The following is a 22,333-nucleotide window of genomic DNA, read 5'->3' as shown; positions in this document are numbered from 1 at the left end:
CTTATGGGAAGTGTGAAATGAGTGTAAAGCCAGATTACAATCTATACCAGAAAATGATAGCCCATCATGCACAATGATAACAAAGCTCAGTTACAGCGCATTATACCTTTGGCATTTCTTGCACATTGCCCATACAACTTTGGAAGGTCTAGCAATGAACATATGACAGGATGCCAAGAACAAACAACAGCGTAGATGCTTTTGCAACATGATACAAAGCTTACAAGTATGTACCATAGTACTGGGAAGCTGCTACCTTTCTTTCTTTCTTTTTTTTTTTTTTAAAGATTTTATTTATTTATTCATGAGAGACAGAGAGAGAGAGAGAGGCAGAGGGAGAAGCAGGCTCCCAAGGAGCAGAGAGCCCGATGCAGGACTCGATCCCAGGACCCTGGGAGCATGACCTGAGCCGGAGACAGACGCTTAACCATCTGAGCCACACAGGCGCCCACGCTGCTACCTTTCTTAATGAAGGAAGAAATTTTAGCAAAAAAGTAAAAAGTGTGATGCTGAACAAGGAGACTAATCAACAAGCAAAAAAAAGTGTAATACTATGAATGAAAGACTTGAAGACCAGTGATTAGGTATAATCCACCAACTAAAATCAGTTATTTGTGCAGTATCACATTTTACACACGTTTTAAATGTATTCAAATATTTTGTATTCTGGAGCACCTCGGTGGCTCAAGTCAGTTAAGCGTCTGACTCTTGATTTTGGCTCGGGTCATGATCATAGGGTCGTGAGATAGAGCTCCGTGTTGGGCTCCATGCTGGGCATGGAGCCTGCTGAAGATTCTCTCTCCCTTTCCCTCTCCTTTGGCCTCTCCCTCCTCCCACCCCGCTCCCACACTCTCTCTCTAAAAAAATATTTTGTATTCCACAATAATCTTTTTGTTTTGTTATTTTTCATGTTTCATTATGCCCTTTTTTTTTTAAAGCTTTTATTTATTTGACAGAGGGAGACACAGCGAGAGAGGGAACACAAGCAGGGGAGTGGGAGAGGGAGAAGCAGGCTCCCTGTGGAGCAAGGAGCCCAATAATGCAGGGCTTGATCCCAGGACCCTGGGACCATGACCTGAGCCGAAGGCAGACGCTTAACCATCTGAGCCACCCAGGCGCCCTTCATTATGTCCTTTTTAATGAATCTCCCACTTTTATTTTTTGTGGTTTTTGTCTTTCATGGCAAAATTGCCTTATGGCCAATTAGTTAGGCAGTGAAAATGTTTGTGGCAATAACACTCGTGGCAGAAATGTCTGTGGCCGAGCTGTGTACAGTGAAACTTTCTAGAACCTTTTCTAGAACCTATCCTGGACAAAAACTCAACACTGCATCTCACCTAAAAGACGAAAACAACTTTAAAGCCATCCCTTCCATTGGGTGCTATGCTAATGTCATTGGGCCGCTCAGTTAAGCAGTCTTCCATCCGCACCAGGCATATGGGGCTAATGTTCGGAATTCCTCTGACAGTTCAGGATTGGGACTGAGAGAGTGGGTCACCCTGGCTCAAACCTGGGACACTCTGGACGTCAGCTTTAGCCAAGGCTCTTCCTTCTGATTCTGTAACACAGGAGAAATACTCTTCTTCCACAAGTGCTGGCACTTGAAAGAACATCTCCAAGGAAGAGACCAGTAACACCGAGGACTGTGCATGGTGCAGGGAAGTGAGTTTGGACCCCAGTTCTAAGACAGACCCGTGTCAGGACCTGGGACAAATGACTATTTCTTCATGTGGAAATAGTGATAGCTGCAAGCCCAAGGTAGTGGTGAGGTTTCACGTACCTGTACACAGTAAGCACCCAATACATAAACATTATACAACTGGGAAAAAGCAGCATGATATTCATTTTTGGAAAGTATTTATTAAAAAACTAAAGTGAATGTGGCAAAAAACAACAACAATCCAACACATACCTTTAAATAGCAAGCATATGACACCGGTTATAAAGCTTTTCCAACTCTACTGATCTAGTCTTTCCCACCATCTACAGTCAAGGATGGCCTCTGAGGGAAGCCACATGTAAACAGGTCATCTGTACTAGTGATGAGCAAAAACTATGTGGTAACTATCAGTGGCCATATGATTTGCTTTCCTAGGCAATTCACCCCAAACACAAGAGAGTGACCAAATCTCAGGAGTGTGTTCATGGGGATCTGCAGTTCTGGTTTTAATTTGGGAATGGTAGGTGGTGGGGGCATGAAATAGTAGAAAGACAAACAGTATCAGTAGAGGGCAATCGTAAAGCACCTTTAAAATCTGGACCCTTTCCACAATTTAATCCAGCAATTCTCAAACTTTATTGTCGAACAGAATCACCTGACGAGATTGTTAAATTCACAGGCTCCCCAGATCTGGATGTTTCAGATGAGAACTACAGGTGATTCTGTCTATTGGCTAGCCATCCAGTTTGAGAACACTGTTTAAAATGCATTAAAACAATTCCTACTCCCCTAAAAAGGTAAAAGTTAAGGAATCTATCGACAGTCACTGTGCTTTTGTCCACTTGGAGGAACCAAGAGAGGGAGTCAGGCAGGAAGGAGCCTCCATTCCTAACGTACTGGTCTACAGGAGCCCTGAGCAACCTGTCAAGTGCTGTTCAGGAAGTAAATAAAATTTAATAACAAAGTTGATTTTAGATCACAGAACAGACTCCAAATGACTAGCAGGCCAACCGCATTCATCCCTGTTTAACGAACTCTGTTGGGCCAATGCCAGATGGGAAGCTGCTTGTTCAAACAGAACATGGGGTTAACTGTGGGTCTTGATCCGTGAAGACACAGCGAATAGAACATCTGTAAAAACCTTTATTCCCCATAGAGCCCTGGGCCCAGATAACTGCGGCGCCTCATGGACAACACGTAGAAATGGTCACATTGATTCCAAGGTTGCCATTATCCGCAAACAGATGCGCTATGGCTGTGTCAAACACAAGGCAGTCGCTGTTCATGATGGCCGCCGCCACGCCGTCGTGGATGGACCGGGGCGTGGCCTCCCAGGTCAGTCTCCGCCGGTTCCCGTTCAGCTCCAGTCTGTAGGCAAAGTTCTCGGCTTGCTTGCGGGTGCCGATGAGCAGCACGATGGCGAAGAACTGCTGGTGGCCCTCGTACTTCTCTTGCTTCTCCAGCACCAGCATGAAATGGTGGCCGAAGCACGACTGCATCATCACCCAGTCGACGGCCCCCGGCAGGTTAATGTCCGTGGCTAGGAAGACGATGTCTTCTCCCTGCAGGGTGGTGATGCTTTTGTGGGCGTGCATGAGATGGGACATCACGGCTTCCAAGGACCCCTGCCACTTGCAGGAGGCCCCGGGGCAAGGGCAGGAGTAGGGGCGGTATTCACAGATGTCTTCGTGCTCTGGCTTCTCCGTGTGGTGCAGGGTCAGGGAGCAGCCCGTGGTGGCGTACTGCAAGAGCGGAAAGAAACGCGTGAGCCGCCGCGCCTGCGCACAGCTCCGCCGAGAGGGCTCACCCACGTGCGCTGCCGGCCTGGAACTCTAGGCTCGTTCCGACTACGCTCGCTCCAGGGGAGCGCCGGAGTTACGACCAACAAGCCTCCGTTCGTACGGGTCATCGGTCCCGCCGGCCAGAAAATCGGGGGAGTTTCCTCCCCCAGGAACGGACGGCATGCCGTTCCAACATCGCCGAAAACGTACCAGTGACTGCTGAGCCAGCCCTAGAAAACCTGGCCTGCCCCATGTTTTCTGTGAATTTAAAGAATTTTGTAAAATTTAAAATGGCTTAGGCATAGGGTTGGGCAAGGGATATGTGGCCTCCAGACTGGTTTTCCCCTAAAGACAATTAGGAAAGCGGTAGAGCCCCTCTTGGTTGTCCCCTGCGCCTTCTTCCTGGCTCAAATCAGTGACTGGCAGGAAGGCTGTGGGACGGTCCCCGCTCTTGCCGGCCGGAGTGACCAGCCAGGGCAGGAGAGGGCTGGACCCCCCTCACATCGCTAGAAATATTACCTCATTTTCTCCACCTTTTAACCCCCCAACCCCAAGGGGCTTTGGACATACTTTTTGGGTACTAACTCAGGACCCTGTTGGCTAGTTTGGTTCCAACCAGTGGAGGTTAAAAATGAGAAGGGTCCAGACCGCTTCCTCAAGTCCCAGCGCCCATCTTCATGACCACATAGGTCAGGCCCTCATGCCAGGCCCCGGAGGCAGGGGAACTAAAGTGGTCCCAGGGTAGGCTCCCAGGCGAGGATTGGGATATGGCCAGTCCCCAATGCTGCCATAATAGGGTAGGGACAAAACCTTTTTCTCCCCTGCACTTGGGATCACATTTCTGATGAATAAATCGCACCTATCTTGGGAAAAGACCACACCAAAAGGAATTAGACTCCTGCTCCCAACCTTCACAAGAATGACAGTGTTAATTCCTAGATACCAGATGGGGAATCAGCCCACAAGTAGACACTTGCCCAGAGAACTGCGCTGTTGTCTTGTAAAGAATAAGGAGAGCTGAATCACCTTTTTGGGTGAAACTAGGGAGCCGGAGCACTGGCAGGTAAACTGTCTGGGTTACCTCACTTGGATTCTCCCACCCCTTCCCGAGACAGGAAGACAGCAAATGAGGGCAGGGCCAGGTCCTATGCCTACGATGCGGTGTCCATCTGCTCACAAAACAAAGCCTCTATATCCTGCGGAAGGAATAAACCCCTTATAAACTTTAAGTCAGTCGAATTCTAACCTTTGTAGATGAATTTATCACTCGCAACAAGCAGACACCGAGCACCTTCTCCATACAGGACCCTAAGCTACAGTCACTGGGGGGGCCAGCTCCACTCTTAGGGAGATGAATCTCCCCAGCAAGGAAGGAGGGGTTGGCTTCAAGAAAGAAATGCAGCTGGCTCCTCCCCGATACCTAAAGTGGATTATAACAACCTTCGGTGGAAACTGGTAGAAGTATTTCCCTGCTATTTACTTTGCCCATAGGGAGCGCTTATTCGCCTTTCTGAACCATGGACTAATTTTAAAAGCACGGGGTATAAAAAACTTTATCATCAGAAGGAGAAACAAACTTTAATTTATCCATATATATTTCTACTTGGTGTTTCTAACAGTAAAGCCTTCAAACACCCAAATCCCTATTAACTCTGTTTTAAATCTAGAGTGTGGTTAGGAATACAGAACCTTCTGATGTTCTTCTGTGAGTGAGGGGTGAGGCATTTATGCCCACTTTAAACGCACACATTACACACAATAAAAATAGCAAGAATTAGCCCAAAGCCTGGAACATTCTCTGGCCGAAACAAGCCCCTAATCTCTGGATCTGAAGAAGTTTCAGAATGGGCTGTTTACCACAGCTGCCCAGGAACAGCTCCAGGAACGCGATGAACTTTGGCAAAGAGCGTCCAGAAAAGTACCACCTGCACCTCTTCCCTGACCCAAAGCCCCAAACGACTCCACGTTCACGGACTCAGATGTACGACAAATATTTATCGTCCAGCGATTATTTTAGAACTTTTTCTCGTGTAGCTCAGGTAGAATATTTATTTATACTCGGGATTATGTGGTTTGCCCTACAAGCCAGACACTCTTCCTTCGACCCAAATATAGAGAACAGGGAACCTCCCCCAAGCGACACAAATAGAAAAGGCATTACTGAGCATTTGTGTGGACAATGACCTTACAAAAAAGTGTCTTGCTACAGCCTCTATTAACTTAAATAAATAAATAAATATATTTTAAAGACTATTTATTTGACAGACACAGCGGGAGAGGGAACACAAGCAGGGGGAATGGGAGAGGGAGAAGCAGGCCTCCTGTGGAGCAGGGAGCCCGACGTGGGGCTCAATCCCAGGACCCTGGGATCATGACCCGAGCCGAAGGCAGATGCTTAACAACTGAGCCACCCAGGCGCCCCTTAAATAAATACATTTTTAAAGTATGAGGTGCTTACTCTGCTTTTTCTAAACAAGCTGAACTTTTTTTTTTTTTTTTTAAAGATTTTATTTATTTATTTGACAGAGAGAGACACAGCAAGAGAGGGAACACAAGCAGGGGGAGTGGGAGAGAGAGAGAAGCAGGCCTCCCACGGAGCAGAGAGCCCGATGTGGGGCTCGATCCCAGGAACCTGGGATCATGACCTGAGCCGAAGGCAGATGCTTAACGACTGAGCCACCCAGGTGCCCCTAAACAAGCTGAACTTTAAAGCCAATCTATTCCTTCTCTTTTCCATCATAGGTGAGGGCATGTCTTCATGACCACTGGTGCTACTTTTATGATGACTATGTAAGAGATGATCTCTAAAAAGAAAAATCTACACTTTAAATAGGCGTGCACTGATGCACACACAGACACACGCACTCTTACGCCACACTTCAGCCTTGTTACCGTCTCGGCATTGTTCTAGAATAGGGGCTTTCATCCAGGGATCGGAGGGAGGGTTCAGGGTCTATGGATTCCCTGACATTGCAGAACTATCTAGGTGCCTCTGAGCAGCACACCCAAATTACCCTGGCCCCTAGCTTGCGTTTTCCCGACAGGCGCCAAGGGTTCCTAAGAACTGCCAACCTCTGTCCTAGAGCACCCAGAGGGAATCCACTGCAGACCCTTGTGGTGGTTCCTGTCGAGAGGGGCCACACCAAGCAACAAACAACTCACAAATATCAAAAGTACAGAGAGCTACGCGAAGTATGACCAGAGGGGTGACAGGTGATTTCAAAGTGGGGATGGGATGAGGAGGAGAGACGGAAAGTTTCACTGTGGGCAAAGTAGATGATGGATGGAGCAGTTCCATCTGGTTCTAGCATGGGGTGAGCGGAGCAAACAGTGGGGGATACAACCTAAATGAGAACGCAGGTCCAGATTCCTTCGGGGACTTGACTGACAATTTAGTTTATTTTCCGGGATTCTCTACGGTAGCACTACAGGTTTTCCCCGATATCTGAAAGTACAGTGTTCCCATGAAACCCTTCGGAAGACAAATGGCAGAAGGCAAAGAAGCAATTACCATTAACTTATATGGAAAAATTTTCGAGCATTCCTAGTTCCAAAAAATAACCTCTCTTGGGCTTTTCTGATACCTTAGGACACATCTTGCTAACGGATGCACAAAATCAATTGAGATAAAGCACAGATGCTCACAGATGCAGTTCAAAGCTATGGAGTCTTGATGCTGAGATGCTGAGTGTAGGTCCCAGGAAAGGAGCTTGGGGAGGCCACTCCTGCTGCTCAGGATGCACACTGCAAGAGAAATGCTGAATGCTATTTTCCCTTTCTGCCTTTTTTTTTTTTTTTTTTTGGTAATACTGAAAATCCTCTTCGGATTTCTTTTGGTTAGCACAAACAGGTCTTTTATAAAAGCAAAGTAACGTCAAGTGAACATTCAAAAAGTGGTGGAATAGCTGTACTGATGTTTTAGACCAGATAATCCTTTGTGGTGGGGGCTGTGCGGTGTATTGTAGGCAGATTAGCGGCATCCTTGGTCTCTACCCACTGGATGCCAGTAGCAATCTTCCCCTCCCCCACCGTGACAACCAGAAATGTCACAGGCATGGCCAAATGTCTGGGGAAGGGCAAAACGGCCTGGGGTTGATTTTGACGGATGACAAAACCTGCCTGGGCAGCCACAATGACAGCTGTGAGGAGGGGCCCACACCAGTAAGCAGGTCAGGCTGGTCACTGCCCTGCCCAACAGGCGCTACCGAGGACACCAGCTGCCAGCTGAGACACACAACTAGAACTCGGTGGTTTGCAAACCATGGAGGTAGGCTAGGCTGCTAGTTCTACCCGTTTTACAGCCTGACTGACTCATCCGGGCTACTGGGCTACTCGGCCATTTGAGGCCACACTACAGGCAGAGCCCTGCACTCCCTTGCTCTTCATCGAGTGCTCTTTCATGGTACACAATCGCTTGGGAGTCAAGGAACATTTTGAAGTAAAAGAAAGAATTCACATCTGCCTGGACCTCCAGTCCCCAACCCTCCACACACAAGACCCAGGGTCCACGGATGGACTGCTTCTAGAAGCAGGTCCTAATACTGACTTCTTCCCTGGATTGCAGGGAGAAAGACAGCCCTGAAAGCGCCTCTCCCTAAGGAATGAGGAGCAGCGCCTTGCCAGTAAGTACCCAGTAATTAGGCCCTCCCGACTTCGCTGGTACCTGGCAAGAAGGTTCTGAGGTTTCACTTTGCACACTCTGCCTAGGGCTTTGCCCCACCAAACAGGGAGGGTTCAGAGGATGCCTGCTTCCCTTGAGATGCCTGGCTCTTCCTGCACACACCTGGGCTGCCTGTGTGCCCCCGGCACACGTCCACAGCTATAAATGAGCTTTCTCCACTGGGGAACAGCTGCGCATGTCCCCTGGGGGTGGGGTGAGGAGGAAATTCACTTTAAGTCAACCTCTTTCGGGGGAGGGGGACAGAGACACAACCACGCACAGAAGCCCAAAGCTCAAGAAGACATAGGGAGCGGGAGGCTGACCCAGCAGAATGAGAAACAAATGTTGAAATAACATTTCTGACTTCTCTTTAGCAACTTTTCAGGTTGCGGTGGCTCAAAAGTCTTGTGCAAACACGTTCTGCCATAAAGGGCAATGTGTGACCCCGTGCCTCCTTTTTAAGTCTTTGTAGAAAGCAGTAAATAGTGCCAATTCTTTTCCTGGGCATGGGGTATGAAGGTTGTATTTCAGTTGAATTTAGGGAGAGTTTCCTTTTTTGGCACAGAAACCCGTTTACTTACAAATATGATGAGGTACGTCAGAAAACAAACACTAGACACCTGTTATTTACCTAATAAACGCAGTCACATTGTATTTGTTTATGGAATGAGTATATCAACAGAATAACCCTGCTTAGCTGGGGTGCTAGTGAAGGTCACGGATCTTGTGACTGGTTTAGAACAAGTCACTTAATCTATTTAATTAAATGTGAGTCCGTGCAATTCAAGAACGATTTCCTGAGCTTCAACAATCAACAGTCTACTACAATGGAGGCGCCCTGAGCTCTGGGCAGGGGCACGTCCCTGCTCGGGGACTGGGGGGTAACCGCCCTGCGTCTGCCTGCTTACACCTCCTAGGAAACTGAAATTTATTAGCAAAGTATCTGCCAGCGCCTCAAAGGAGAGTGTCTCAGGAAAGACAAAACACACTCAGTATTTTGTTGTTGATGCTCATCAACTTTTGAATTAAATCCAAGCAATGACCTTGTCTGAGAGTAACCACAAGCAAACTGAGCTTCTCCGTCCATCTAATGAGCTGTAATGATCAAGAAATGCACACATATGGCTGAATGTGATGCAGGACCCCAGACTGGGAAACCAAAACTGCCACAAAGGGCATTATTGGGGCAGCAGCTGAAGTTTGAATACGGACTGTGGAGTAGATACTAGTATCTATGCATGTCACATTTCCTGATTTTGATAACTGGACCATAATTATACAAGCAGACGTCCTTGTTTTTAGGAGAAACCCAGTGCAGTATTTAGCGGCAAAGGGGCAGGACACCTGCATTTTACATTGAAATGGCTAAATAAATGTATGTATGAATAGAGAGCACCCAAAATGATAAAGCAAATGGGGCTAAAAGGAAACAATTGGTGAATTTGGATAAAGGATATATAAGAATAGTTTTGTATTATTATGACTGTTGTGGACATTTGAAATCATATAAAAATAAAAACGTGGGGCGCCTGGGTGGCTCAGTTGGTTAAGCGACTGCCTTAGGCTCAGGTCATGATCCTGGAGTCCCGGGATCGAGTCCCGCATCGGGCTCCCTGCTCCGCGGGGGGTCTGCTTCTCCCTCTGACCCTCTTCCCTCTCGTGCTATCTCTCATTCTCTCTCTCAAATAAATATATAAAAAATAAATAAATAAATAAAAATGTGTTAAAAAATTCAGAGACTAAGTTAGCGTATTTATCCTTTATGGAATAGAGATTCTTTTGGCAGAGAAGGTTGAATGAATTGTTTTATTATACTAGGTTATTTTTTTTAAGAAAATACACTTTTAAGTGCGTATCTACAGATAAACAGAAGTCAGTCAATAGTTTTTCTTTTACGAGAAGCTCTTGGAACTCATTGTAGTGAACCAGTCAAATTTTTCAATGAAGAAGACACCATTGTTATAATAACCAACACTTCTCTGAGTTCCCTGCAACCCCATGGAAGATAAAGCCTTCTCCATTACTCCTCTGATCCTTTAAAAGTTTGTGGGCACCTTACAAATCTGTGGGCCTGGACTATATGTAGTTTCTGGCTACTGCAGTTTCATTATCCACCATGCTTAGTGGTCCATGGGAAACTCCTCTATTTGACTCCAGACATGTTAGAAAGAGGCTCCAGGAATGAAGCTACCCACACCCCCTTTTGCTTACACAGGTAAACCCCTTTTACTACTGCGGGGTGAACCCATAGATGGAATCAGAGTTGTATGAGTTTGGCTGGAAGGATGAGCTCCTGGTGGTATAACTTATTATGACTGATCAGCAGATAATTAGGGGACTACTGATAGAGGTCTCTATCTTCTCAACACTCTTGAGACTTATTCGAATGGGAGTTGTAGCTAAGCCTTGTACAGAATCAAATCATGGTGAAACTTACGTTTTAACCAGAGGTTGAACTTAGACTTTACCACTTTTAAAAAGGACTTCTAGCAATTCAAACTAGCTCCTTCGTGACTAAAGTGTGTTAATCTGGCCTCAAGATATCAGTGGATGATGATCCCAGGTTATTTTCTAGTTAACTTATGGGTCTATTAATTTTATTGATTTACTGATTTATTGCCTGCTTCCCACCCACCTGATATGTGTAGATAAATGAATACATATTAGATTTACCTGCAGAAGATGACTGTTCTCCACTGTGTGTTAATTTTACTTTAATTAGAAGTCTTACTAGGGAACTTAGAATTTTAAAAAATTCAATAGACCTTAAGATTATATGAGGAAAAATGTTTATTTCAGACTTCAGCCAGTGTGGGTTTGTTATTTTTGATAAATGCTTTTCACATATTTTATTTACATAAACTATTTGGGATGGGCGTGTTTGAAGCTTTTCTGAAACCTCACATAGGTGGAGAAACGACGATACTGTTGTCATTCAGACGGCTATATATTCCTCTTGCTTAAAGTGAGTTTACAACCACTGGTAGAATACAGTTAGAGCGGGGCGCCTGGGTGGCTCAGTCGCTTAAATGTCTGCCTTCGGCCCAGGGTCCTGGGATCGAGTCCCGCATCGGGCTCCCTGCTCAGCGGGGAGCCTGCTTCTCCCTCTGCCCCTGCCTGTCGCTCCCCCTGCTTGTGAGCGCACTTCTCTGTGTGTGTGTGTCAAATAAATAAAATCTTAAAGAAATAAAAAAATGTTCTATATCCTTCCTGATATATATAAAAAAAGCATATAGTTAGAGCTCAGGCGCCTTGTGTCTGTGGGCACTAATGCAGGCCACCACATCAGCTCCGAGTGCGTCCACGAGACCGTCAACTCATCCCTGGACTCTGATGAAGTGCAGACCCGGGCAACAGGAGAAAGTGAACTCTCTTCTTGTGCCTTAATTGTGATGCTCAACCTGCATCTGTCTAGCATCCTTCCTCTAAGAACCTTGGTGGATCTTCCCTAACCCAAATGGTAGACTCCTTACCTCCACGATGAGGTGGTGCAGAGAGAGAATTCTCTGCCAGTGATGCCATAAAGCTTTCACGGATACTAACACGAGAAGGTGGTATCACTGGGCTCTGGGACCCTCAAACAGTGGTGAGACTAACAAAATACTGACATCTAAACTTCATTACTTTTCTTCCCGAGAAGGCAACTCTAATTCAAATCTTGGGCTCAAAAATTCCTCCTCCTGCCTCAGAGAACCCTGACAAGCCCACTGCTGCAGATAGCTTTTTTACTAAAGGTGTCTTGGTGGAAGACTTCGGCGTATTATAAAAGCGCAGTCATCAGAGAACATCCTGCTATTGGGGGGTTGGGGGGCAAGGTGCATCTGGCCTTACAAAGACTCCTTGGGCTGGCAGGGGCTGGTTTTTAATTGTAGAAGGTTTAAGCAAAAGTTGACTTTTGACCAAATAACGCTTCTCACCTGACCATGGCCAGAGTTAGCCAGGGACCACACACTGTCTTGGAGAACCAGTTTGGTAAGGTCCCTTCGGAGTGTAGGTTCAAGCAAACAAAAGCACCTTAACATAAGAGCCGGAGTTGAAGGCTTTATGCCACACTCCTAGTACCTTGCCCCCTCTTTTTCAATATGCCTTTCCTCTCCTAGGCCAGCCTCCCCCTGCATAATCACATTAACTGTTCTGACATGCTTCAAACAGTGCTACAACCCTCCACAGTCTTTATTTCTCAATTAAAGCAATCGAATTCACCAGAAGACTTAAGTGTTAGGGTTGCTAAATTTAGCAACTAAAAATATGAGATGCCCGGTACGTCTCAGGTAATGTTTGGGTTATATTTACACTAAAAAAAAAAAAAAAAAAAAAAAAAAGAAATTACCCCAAAAATTGTTTCTCTGCAATTCAATTTTAAGTGGGCATCCCGTGTTTTACCTGGCAATCCCAATAAGAGGGCCCTTCTGGTACCACTGTCATCCCTCCAAAAGCCATTATGTGATTTTGGAATGGGAAGGGGGAACCACTGTTCCTCAGTGGGGTGAAGTGGGGTGAAGCGGGTAGCGGAAGAGGCACGAGGTTGAGGTAGAAGAGACACTGTGTGGGTAATACAACGCCCATTCTGGAGTTTCTGTCCCCTGAACTTACAAACTGCATGACTTCAGGCAAATCGCTCTGAGAGGATACTGTGTCCTGTTTCCTTTACAAAGTATTAGGAAAATAACGAGATCATGCACCTAGTTCAGACAAGGTAAACAACCTTCTGTACAAGCAGCTCCACCAGCCTCCCTACATAACCCTCTCAGGATCTAACATCCCTTTCTTCTTCCTGGGCAAACTGCAGCTTGTCCTTCATAAGGTAGCTCTGACCCCACCACTGCTGGGAGGTCTCCAGACTCCTCTGCTCCTTCTTACTACTTCCGAAGGGCGCTGTTCACACGTCTGTCTCCACCGTTAGACTCAGAGTTTCAGAAGGGTGAGGTTGGGGATGGGGCAACGACTGGCTGGGCAGATGGTTTGTAGGAGGGAGAGGCTGCAAGAGATTCCCAGGCAAGGGTGGATGTGATGAAAAGTTGGTAGGTAATCAGAAGGAGCCAGCTCTGGCCTGAGGTTACACCACGGAGAAAAGGCAGGCAGTAGCATTAAGAAAACCAAAAGGATAACACCCGTTGTAGGTGATGCTGGCTGGCGAGAAATGGACACTCAATTGTGAAGGATCTCAAGTGAGAACGCAATTTGGCTGCTTTTTGATTTCTATACATACCCTTGGGCCCTACCACCCAACTTCTAGGAAGTTATCATTAGGTAATAATTACTTTCTTATGCACAAGGATTGTTATAGCAGTACTTTAAAAAATTGTTTTTTCAACAGTAAGAAAACAGAATGATTAAATGACCACAAACGGGAGCTTGGTTAAATAATCCTGGTCCTATTGTAGTATTATGCAGCCATTAAACATGACCTTTAAGACTAGTTACCAATCTTGAAAAGCAGTCACGATGTGTTAGACGAAAAAATAGCGTGTGGTTTCCCTATCTTACCTGCTTTTCTTTGAGTGAAAAAACTCCTGTAAGGACTTATGCAAAAATGGTGTAGTGGTTATTTCTAGGTGGGAGGATTGTTATGAGATTTTATATTTTATATATTCTACATTTAAAAATAATGATCATAACTTTTAAAAACATATTTTATAGGGGCTTCTGTGTGTCTGTTGGTTAAGCGTCCCAAGTCTGGATCTCAGCTCAGGTCTTGATCTCAGGGTCATGAGTTCAAGCCCCACGTTGGGCACCATGCTGGGCATGCAGCCTACTTAAAACAAACAAACAAACCAAACCCATGTTTTATAATGTATAAAATAAAATATACACATTAAAAAGCGTTGCCTAATCTGACTAGGCTTTCTCTTCTAAAAGCAATAAAGAAATGAAAAAAGTAAGTCTTATCACTGGAAAACCAATGCCAGGGCCAATGTACCCAGCTGTATGAAAACCTACATGATTAGGAGGAGGGAAGAGAAGCTCAGTGGGGGAATCTGTGGCAGAAAACATTCTTTTTTTCTTTTTCAAGTCTATGCTTGGACCTGACCTCAGACACTTGCCATTTGTTTTCTGCTAGCTTCTAACTGTGCACATTTATTTAGTGTTTCTCCTGTGCTGGGGCTGTGCTAGGCTCTTTGCATGAATTCTTACTATGTTTGATCCTCATGGCAACCCAATCTGTACCCCATTTTACCAAGGAGCCACTGAGGTTTGGAGAGGTCACCAAACCCCTCGTGTGGGGATGGAGCAGGGATCTAGACTAGGAGGTTCAAATATGGCCTCCCTCCAAACTACTAGAGTAAGAGGTAGCCTCGGGAAGGAGTAACCCAAAAATACTACCTTTGTTGACTCAAAGTTTTAAAATAGGGCCCAGGCCCACACATTTAACACAGGTGTATCTTTCATCCATCTACAGTATCTGTGGCTGAAAACTGGGGGGGGGGGCGGGTAACCTTTTACTCACAGATACCATACCATCTAAAAATCACGCAGAAACTGGAAATGAGAACCGTTTCTCAATTTTTAAAAAACTAATGGAGCTAGATGGGCATCTGGGGTAAAGCTGATGAAATTCTGCTAGAGAATTTTCAGTATCTCTCCTAAGCCTTTGAAAGTACACCCTCAGGTTTAATATAAAGATACACTTAATCAGGAAAACGTTTTAGCTTTCTTATTTTTTCAGGATGTGCAGAGTGTTGTCACATTCTACTGCCCCATGTATAATCACGCCCTGCACAACCTGCTAGCAATACACAATGGCCCCGAAGGCTGGGCATTCACTTCAGCAAATGTGTACCTACTGTGTACCCCTCTCAGGATTGGGGACCTTATGAGTTTGAATGAGAGATGCCACTGTTTGCAAATTTTGTCAGATGCCCAGGTCTGGCTCTTAAGACATTTTATTTTTTATTTTTTAAAAAGATTTTATTTACTTATTTGACAGAGAGAGACACAGCGAGAGAGGGAACACAAGCAGGGGGAGTGGGAGAGGGAGAAGCAGGCTTCCCGCCGAGCAGGGAGCCCGATGTGGGACTCGATCCCAGGACCCTGGGATCATGACCTGAGCCGAAGGCAGACGCTTAACGACTGAGCCACACCAGGTGTCCCCTCTTAAGACATTTTATAGGGAGGTCTTACTGTAGTCAAACACATATGGCACTTTTTATGGAGCTTCAAAAAAGGGATCTAACACAGAACAGCAGAATCTAATCTCAGGATGGGGATTTTATAGGCTAGACCTGCTGTACCTTTTGGTTCTCCCCCTTGCTGGTCGTACCAAAGGTCAACTTTAAGTAACAATGATTGACTCCTGGCTGTAGGAGGTGATGACCTGTGAAAAGTGGCTGCCAACTACGTGAAGAATCAGCATTAAATGTTAGTGCTCCGACACAGCATTTCTAGTGCTTCTGTTTTTTTTGGTTTTTGTTTTTTTTAAGATTTTATTTATTTGTTTGAGAGAGAGAGAGAGGGAGAGCACAGAGGGAGAAGCAGACTCCCTGCTAAGCAGAGAGCCTGATGCAGGACTCGATCCCAGGACCCTGGGATCATGACCTGAGCCGAAGGCAGAAGCTTAACCAACTGAGCCACCCAGGCACCCTAGTGCTTATGTTCTTAATTTTACACTGAAAAACTGTCAATTGTGTTCTTGAAAATCTTGAGCCTCCCCATCAGTGTATGTGGACTCCAGTGCTTGCTGGCGCATGCTTTCACGAGTAAGCCTGTCCAACTTCAGGCAGTAGTGAGGACCACAGGGATAATATCCCAAGTAAATGATCTTTGTCTTAGGGGAACTTTTTAGATGAAGAAAAGATCTTTGAAATGGTTCTGGAAAATTGACGTATCCTTTCAGACTTCTAGGTGACTGATCACCCATCACCTAGCAACCACCCTGATACCACCCACCTTCCATTTGAAATGATGAAGCAAAAGACTTAATAGCTCTAATCTGATCTCAGAGCACCCATCAGCTAGGTATTACCTCCATTCTTTTTGACAGATAGACAGGCTCAGGGAACTATGTGACTGGACCGAGGTCAAACAAAGCCAGGATGGGGACCCAGTTCTGTCTCTGGCCTAGTGCTCTCTTCCCTGGAACAGTTTACTAGATTCTGAAATTTCAGGGCACAAAAAGATTGGTTTTTTTTTTTTTTTAGTTTTTAAAAAGATTTATCTGAGAGAGTGAGAGAGCGAGCAGAGAGAGAGCACATGGGTGGTGGGGAGGGGCAGAGGGAGAGGGAGAAGCAGACTCCCCACTGAGCAGGGAGCCCGACATGGGGCTTGATCTCAGGACCCCGAGATCATGACATGAGCCACAGGGAGACTGAACCGACTGAGCCACTTGGGCGCCCTACAGGATTCTTGATACAATGATTTAGTCCAACTCTTTCTCTTAAAGACACTCAGGTCCAAAGAAATAAACTGACCTGTTCAAAGTCAAACATCTAGTCACTAGGACAACAGTTCAGGTTTTCCAGGGGGCCAGAATAGAATATTCTCTTGGCAAAACACAGATGAAAATAAGCTATAAAATCACTTACAGTTGGGACCTCTCAGAATTCCAAAGTTCATGTATGGTAAGAGTAAAATGAAAACTTCCAGGCTCAGTGAATGCTTTCTGAGAGGGAACCAGATCAGAGGTCGCACACTGGCAGGCAGAATCTGGTCTGCAGACATGTGGGTTTGGCCTGCAAGTTCTGGATTTAAATATGAATTCGGCCAATGTTAAGAAAATAGAGATATTTCGCATTTTAAAAATTCAGATTTCTGGCTTTTCTTGAAAAAACCCAAAGGTCTGGCCTGCTGCATCCATACTCCCACCCCTGCCAATCATCCAGAGTTGAGCACAAGTTGTCCTCTTCGGAGGTGTGTTCTCTGGCTCCCATCTCTACTGCTCCTTGAGGTCTCCTGAACTCTGGGGCCACGAGTCAGGTACCTCTCTCCTGCATCACCTGTCCCTGCTGGCATTTAGGTTTGTCCACACTGAAGAGGCTTGAACTTTCAATGGGGTTATCTGGCTTTTTATTTTAAGGAATAAAAACAACACTGTCACAACCCAAATGCAGGGAAGACTTGTCTCACTTAGGCTTTCCAGTTCAATAATTATTTGGAGATGTGCTACTGGAAACTTTTAGAGAAAAGAAATCAAAAAAAAAAAAAAAAGGAGAGAAAATGTATCATAGTGTAAGTGGGCTGAAGTGGTTTAGCATTCCCTACAGTTGTGGAGAGAAATACTTGGCTGATATTAAAATAAAATACACTGTTGAGTGGGGGCACAGATGTGTCAACCTTCACTTCTCACCCTATACCCACGCTCCACTGAGAGACGGTGGGTTTGAGATATGGGAACAGGATGTCAAAACTTCTCAGGAGTAGAGCAAGCCATAGAATGGACTAAAAATATCACAAGTGGAAGAGAGCCCTACTCTGATAGAGATCCTTTTCTTAAAAGGAGACCTGAGCTAACAATGCACGTGATGCCCTCTATCAAAGACGCTGGCAATACTCTAGCCTTTAATTAAGTGGCCCCATACCTCTGTAAGGAAGCTATTTGGCAACAAATCTGTTTTTGGGCCAACGGAAGCATAGGCAGTCCAGAGCTGTGGACTGGTGACATGCCCCCCAGTATTAGGTTTGCAGGCTATTTCCCCCTGGCCTTCCCATCCCACATGTCTTATAAAATTCCTGCCAGTGAATTTTATAGTGAACATGTATGTTGTCTCATTGGGATATTCCCGTCAGAGCTGGTAAATTCATCCGATCAGATGGTTTTGTTACTGGTGTCAACCTTAAGTTACAATGTGGAGCCCTGGAATAAAGGCTCATATACATAATCACTATGTAGCACAAAGGATGCGTGCCTTTGGGACGCAGGCTGATGAACTGGCCTACTGATCTTGACAAGTCACTTAATCTCTCTACAGGCATTTTGTTTCTTCACCTGGAAAAAAAGAAAGGCAAACTAAAAAACGATGGCCCTCACAAAGTAGCTGGCACACAGAGGGCACCCAATAACCATTCCAGACAGCCTCCCTTGTTTTCATGGTATTCTAGAAGCTACAGGTCCTTAGAAGTCAAGCAGTTCGTCCCTTTCTTTACAGTTGAGGAAATGAAGGCCCCCAAGAGGTGGTCTCTCAGGCAAACAATGGCAGCACCAGGCTACTCTTCAGACCTGGGTTCTGGTACTTCAGTCTAACATTGTTTTTCTCACATGAGGCAGCCCACGTGAGAGAGATTCTGAGAGCAGGCAGGGGCAGTCACAGGGCAATCCCTATGATTACCAGGAGCAAGCACAAGCCAAGAGCTAGCTAGCTACACAGATCTATTTTGTTGAAGTCTGACCTAGGTCTTACTACTCCCTATTTCCCTCAGTCCTCCTCAACTGACATATCTTTGGTGCTTGCTGTATAAAGCCAACTTTGGTTTATCTAAACTAACTGGTTGAGTTGCCCTGTCAATAGTTCGGATTATTGGTCAACCAAAGTTGAGGCATGCATTCTCCTGCATCATAAATCTCACACACACAAGTGACCCCAAGATCACTTTCTGAACTTGGCACCTGGGCTCTAAGGGAATGGTTGACTGTTTAATTTCAGCTTGCAAAGTGATGGTGTTCCCTAACTGCATTCATACAGAATAGGGACACAGAGAGTCACTGACATGGTCAGAAACATGGAGTACCCCTGATTCCCAAGAGAACTGTTTTTCGAGAAGGGCTTCACTAGCATATTACACATTAGGAGAAAACATGCTTCAGTAGGAACCAGAATCCTAGACCCTGAAAGTGAAACTTCACACTTTATATAGCACAACTGTTTGCTTCTCGTCCTCTTGGGACCAACAAAACGCTCGTATGAGATTGCTTTTTAAAAATAAATTACGGAATACTGACTGATACCAAATGCTCATTTGTGAACTGTAATTCACCTACAGCCATTTCTTCTATTAGCTGCTGAAGCTCTGGGAAAAAGTGAGCTGAAAAGATAGCTCCCCAGAAATCCTGTGGGGCACCCCCGGCAGCCCCCACAATATATCTCAAACATCAAATACCCCCCACTGTTATGTCAACTATTGCCAAATCTTCTCTTGATCACTAGGCTGCCACCTTCTTCATGACCCTAAAAATTATAGAAATATTTTATCCAAATTTGATGAGAAACAACTACTGGGCTGGGTGAATTAGCATTCTATGAGAAGTGGTTGAAAGCAGAGTAATTCATTAAGGTTAACTGAAAACCCAGAGCCCAAACACAGATTCAACCCTTTATTTGAATATGCTATTTTAAACTGGATTTGTGGCAGGGCACAGACCAAATTAAATCACTCATTTTACTGACTTGAGTCCCAAGCTTCAATTCTCTGGTGACTATTTTTAATTTAAAAATAAGCTCTTGCCCTATAAAAATAAGCAGCACCAAGGAGAAATGCAAGACAGCTCAGATGGCCCAAGAGGCAGAACAGTTCCTATTACAAAGAAAAAAGAAAAACAACTCAAAAGTATTAATGACATTATTTCCATTTCTAAGTTTAGAAAATGAACGTTATGGTCTAGCCCTAGATTATAATGAGGCACTGTAGAGAGGTATGTCTCTGAAACTACTCCTGAAGATTTTCAAGTGGTAGATGTAAGTAAACAGATGCTATAATGTGACCACACAAAAACTATGCAGCCATTTAAAATACAGTGAGAAAGAGCTACGTTTCAGATGTAGAAAAATATGCGTGATAATATGACTTTAAAACAGCAATTTGCACAAGTTATTTCTGGAGAATTTGCGTCTACTGTGTGTGCTTATGAACCTTTGTGACACACACCGACATCCACGATTTTATATTCAGCTGTGAAAATGTATTAAAATATGGCTAGAAAAAAATCTATAAAGATACACAGTAATGGTGGAAAAGGGGGAGAGAGGTCTTGGTCTTTCCCTTGACTTTTCTTGACTCTGAGTGGTTTGCATTTTTTGCAAGAGCACTTATAACTTTTTAAACTAAATAAAGTGGTAGGCTTGGAAGCACTGTTAACAGCTCTTGCGTGTCCTTCCAGTTAAATTCCTGATCAACTCTTGTTTTCACCCCCACTTAGTACAAATACAAATCTCCCCAGTCCTTGGAAGGCTAGGAGAGGGAAAGGCGTGGCTTGCAGGGTTTTCTTGTTGCTGGAGGAAAACAGGCTGTAGGCGCCCTTTTTTTAGCTACACTCCTGAGGGCTCCCACGTGTCAGGCGTGCGCAGAGGGCAGGCGCGGGGCGCAGGAGGAATCGAGCACCAATCCTTCCAAGCCGAGCGCTGGTAAAGGGTGCGTTTAGCTGGCCCATTTCTTCCCTCCTCAATCCCCCCCAGTCAGCTTCCCGGTCCAAGTTTCACTGGTGCAGCCTAGCCCTACCGAGCACACCAAGCACACTTCTGCAGGGTACGCAGGCACCCGGCGGCGAGAGCTGTGATGTGTTCTACAACGATCGCGTGCCAATTAGTCCGGGGTCAGCGCTCGGGGCAACTGTCAGCTCAGAGTTACTCCCAAAGTGGACAGGTGGGCATGGGGGAGGGTGGACAAGTGTAAACATGTTTTTTAAAAAAATAAGAGATGCCACCTGCCTGCCTCTCAGCTCCTGTGAGTGGGCTGGAAGACACAGGAGTTCCGGGAGATCGCCCGGCGAAGGTGCGCGGGTGGCACCTGGGCTTACCTTGCAGGGAAACAGGACTGCCGAGGCCACCTTCTCCATAGCCAAGTTCCTGATGCTGGGCGTCAGGGCGCCCCTGCACGTCGGGCAGCAGCTCAACTTCTGGCGGCATTGGTTACATACCAGGTGCCCGGCCTGGCACTGCAGGATGGGGGGCAGGACATAGTCAAAGCAGACCGGGCACTCGAAGAGCGAGGTCAGCTCGTGGTGCTGCGGGGACACCGGGCCAGCCCCGCCGCCGCCGCCGCCGCCGCCGCCGCCGCCGGGGCCCGAGATTACCGCCGCCGCGGCGGGCACCGCGGACGAGCCGGGGCCCGCAGCCGAGATGGTGGCGGCGGCCGGGGGCGCAGCCGGGGACGGAGCGTGCTGGGGCTGCGGCGGCGGCTGCTTGCTGCAGGGTTTGTTAGCGCTGGGGCCGGTGGAGGACGGGCGGCTCATCGCGCTCCGAACCAACCATGGAACTGCGGGCGCCTGCCTGCCGCGGGGCCGCCGGGGTCAAGGCGGTGCACGCCCCGCGGGCGGCAGGCTCCGAGGCAACGCCACCGCGCCCTGCCCGGAACCGAGCAGCGGAGACGGCCGGCGCCGGGCAGGCCGGGGACTGGGCTGCGCCAACGATCTCCGCGGCCCCCGACGTTCCCAACACCCCTCCGCGCCCCCAGACTCCTCCTCCCGGCGGCGTCGCGGGCCCCGAACCCGAGCGGTGCGCAGAACCCCGGCCCACCAGCTTCTGAAGCGGCAGCTGACGCAAGCCCCGGGGGCGCGCGCGGACGTGACGCCTGGACACGTGTGCGGCCGCTCAGGCGCGCGGGGACTGGCAGAGCCACCCTGCGCTGGGGCGCCGACTCCGCCCGCGTCCAGCTGGCCGCGCAGGGGGCCGCCTAGCGCGGGTCTCTTCTGCCCAGGCTGCGGGCCCGGCCCGCGCCAGTGAGCACGCCCGGCTCGCCGCTGCCTCGCGGGCTCTGCCTTCCGGGTTGAGGAGGGGGCCGCCCTTTGGCGAGGCGTCGCCGAAGTCCTCAGGCCACACCCCGGGGAGTCACGCCGGCGTTTCCCCGGGCGCAAACCAGAAGGACGACTTCAGGCGGGCGGGGGCTAGGGTGGTGGGCGGGGCGGGACGCGGCGCCCCTGGACAGGTCGGAAAAACCCGTGAGGTTTTTCTTTCCCCGGGTTGAGTCACCCTCGCGCGAGCGGAGGAGTGCGCCGCGGCCAGCCGGGCTGAGTCTGGAACGCTGGGTCAGGGCGCGAAGCTTTGGGCGGGCGCAGGGCAAGGGGCTCGGGTTGGGTCGGCAGCTGGCACGGGACCTGGTGCTGGGCTGCTAAGGGTGGGTGTGGACCACTCCTCAGTCTTGGTCCCCCGGGGAGGGGGTGGTGGGTGGTGGGGAGGGAGCAGGTAAACTCTTTTTTGATTTACCGGCGGACCTGGCGACGTTCAATGGAGCGCCTCTGACGTGATAGCCGGCCAGGGAGAGGGAGATCCTGGAAGGCGTTGGTTAAAAGGAGAGTTCGAGATCACTGAGGGAGTGCCAGAAATGTGGGTTGGGTCTTGAGGCCTCAGGAAGACTGGGAGACCCTCC

General features: G+C 47.3%; 1 protein-coding gene across 1 annotated transcript; it reads right to left on the bottom strand.

The window, feature by feature from the left end:
• Positions 1–833: 833 nt before the first annotated feature.
• Positions 834–21,822, bottom strand: SIAH2 (siah E3 ubiquitin protein ligase 2). Its single transcript, XM_045903553.3, has 2 exons — positions 20,766–21,822; positions 834–3,402 (listed from the first exon to the last, which is right to left on the bottom strand). Exons 1-2 carry the CDS (start codon positions 21,198–21,200, stop codon positions 2,845–2,847), a joined length of 993 nt encoding a protein of 330 aa, XP_045759509.1. The 5' UTR covers positions 21,201–21,822; the 3' UTR covers positions 834–2,844.
• Between the last annotated feature and the right edge of the window lie 511 nt (positions 21,823–22,333).

Source organism: Mirounga angustirostris, unplaced genomic scaffold (genome assembly GCF_029215605.1).
Source record: "Mirounga angustirostris isolate CCGP_5_RB_7025 unplaced genomic scaffold, mMirAng1.0.hap1 SCAF_1, whole genome shotgun sequence".
Lineage (NCBI taxonomy): Eukaryota > Metazoa > Chordata > Mammalia > Carnivora > Phocidae > Mirounga > Mirounga angustirostris.
Note: the sequence above shows the minus strand (reverse complement) of the source record. Positions and strands in the feature narration are given on the sequence as shown.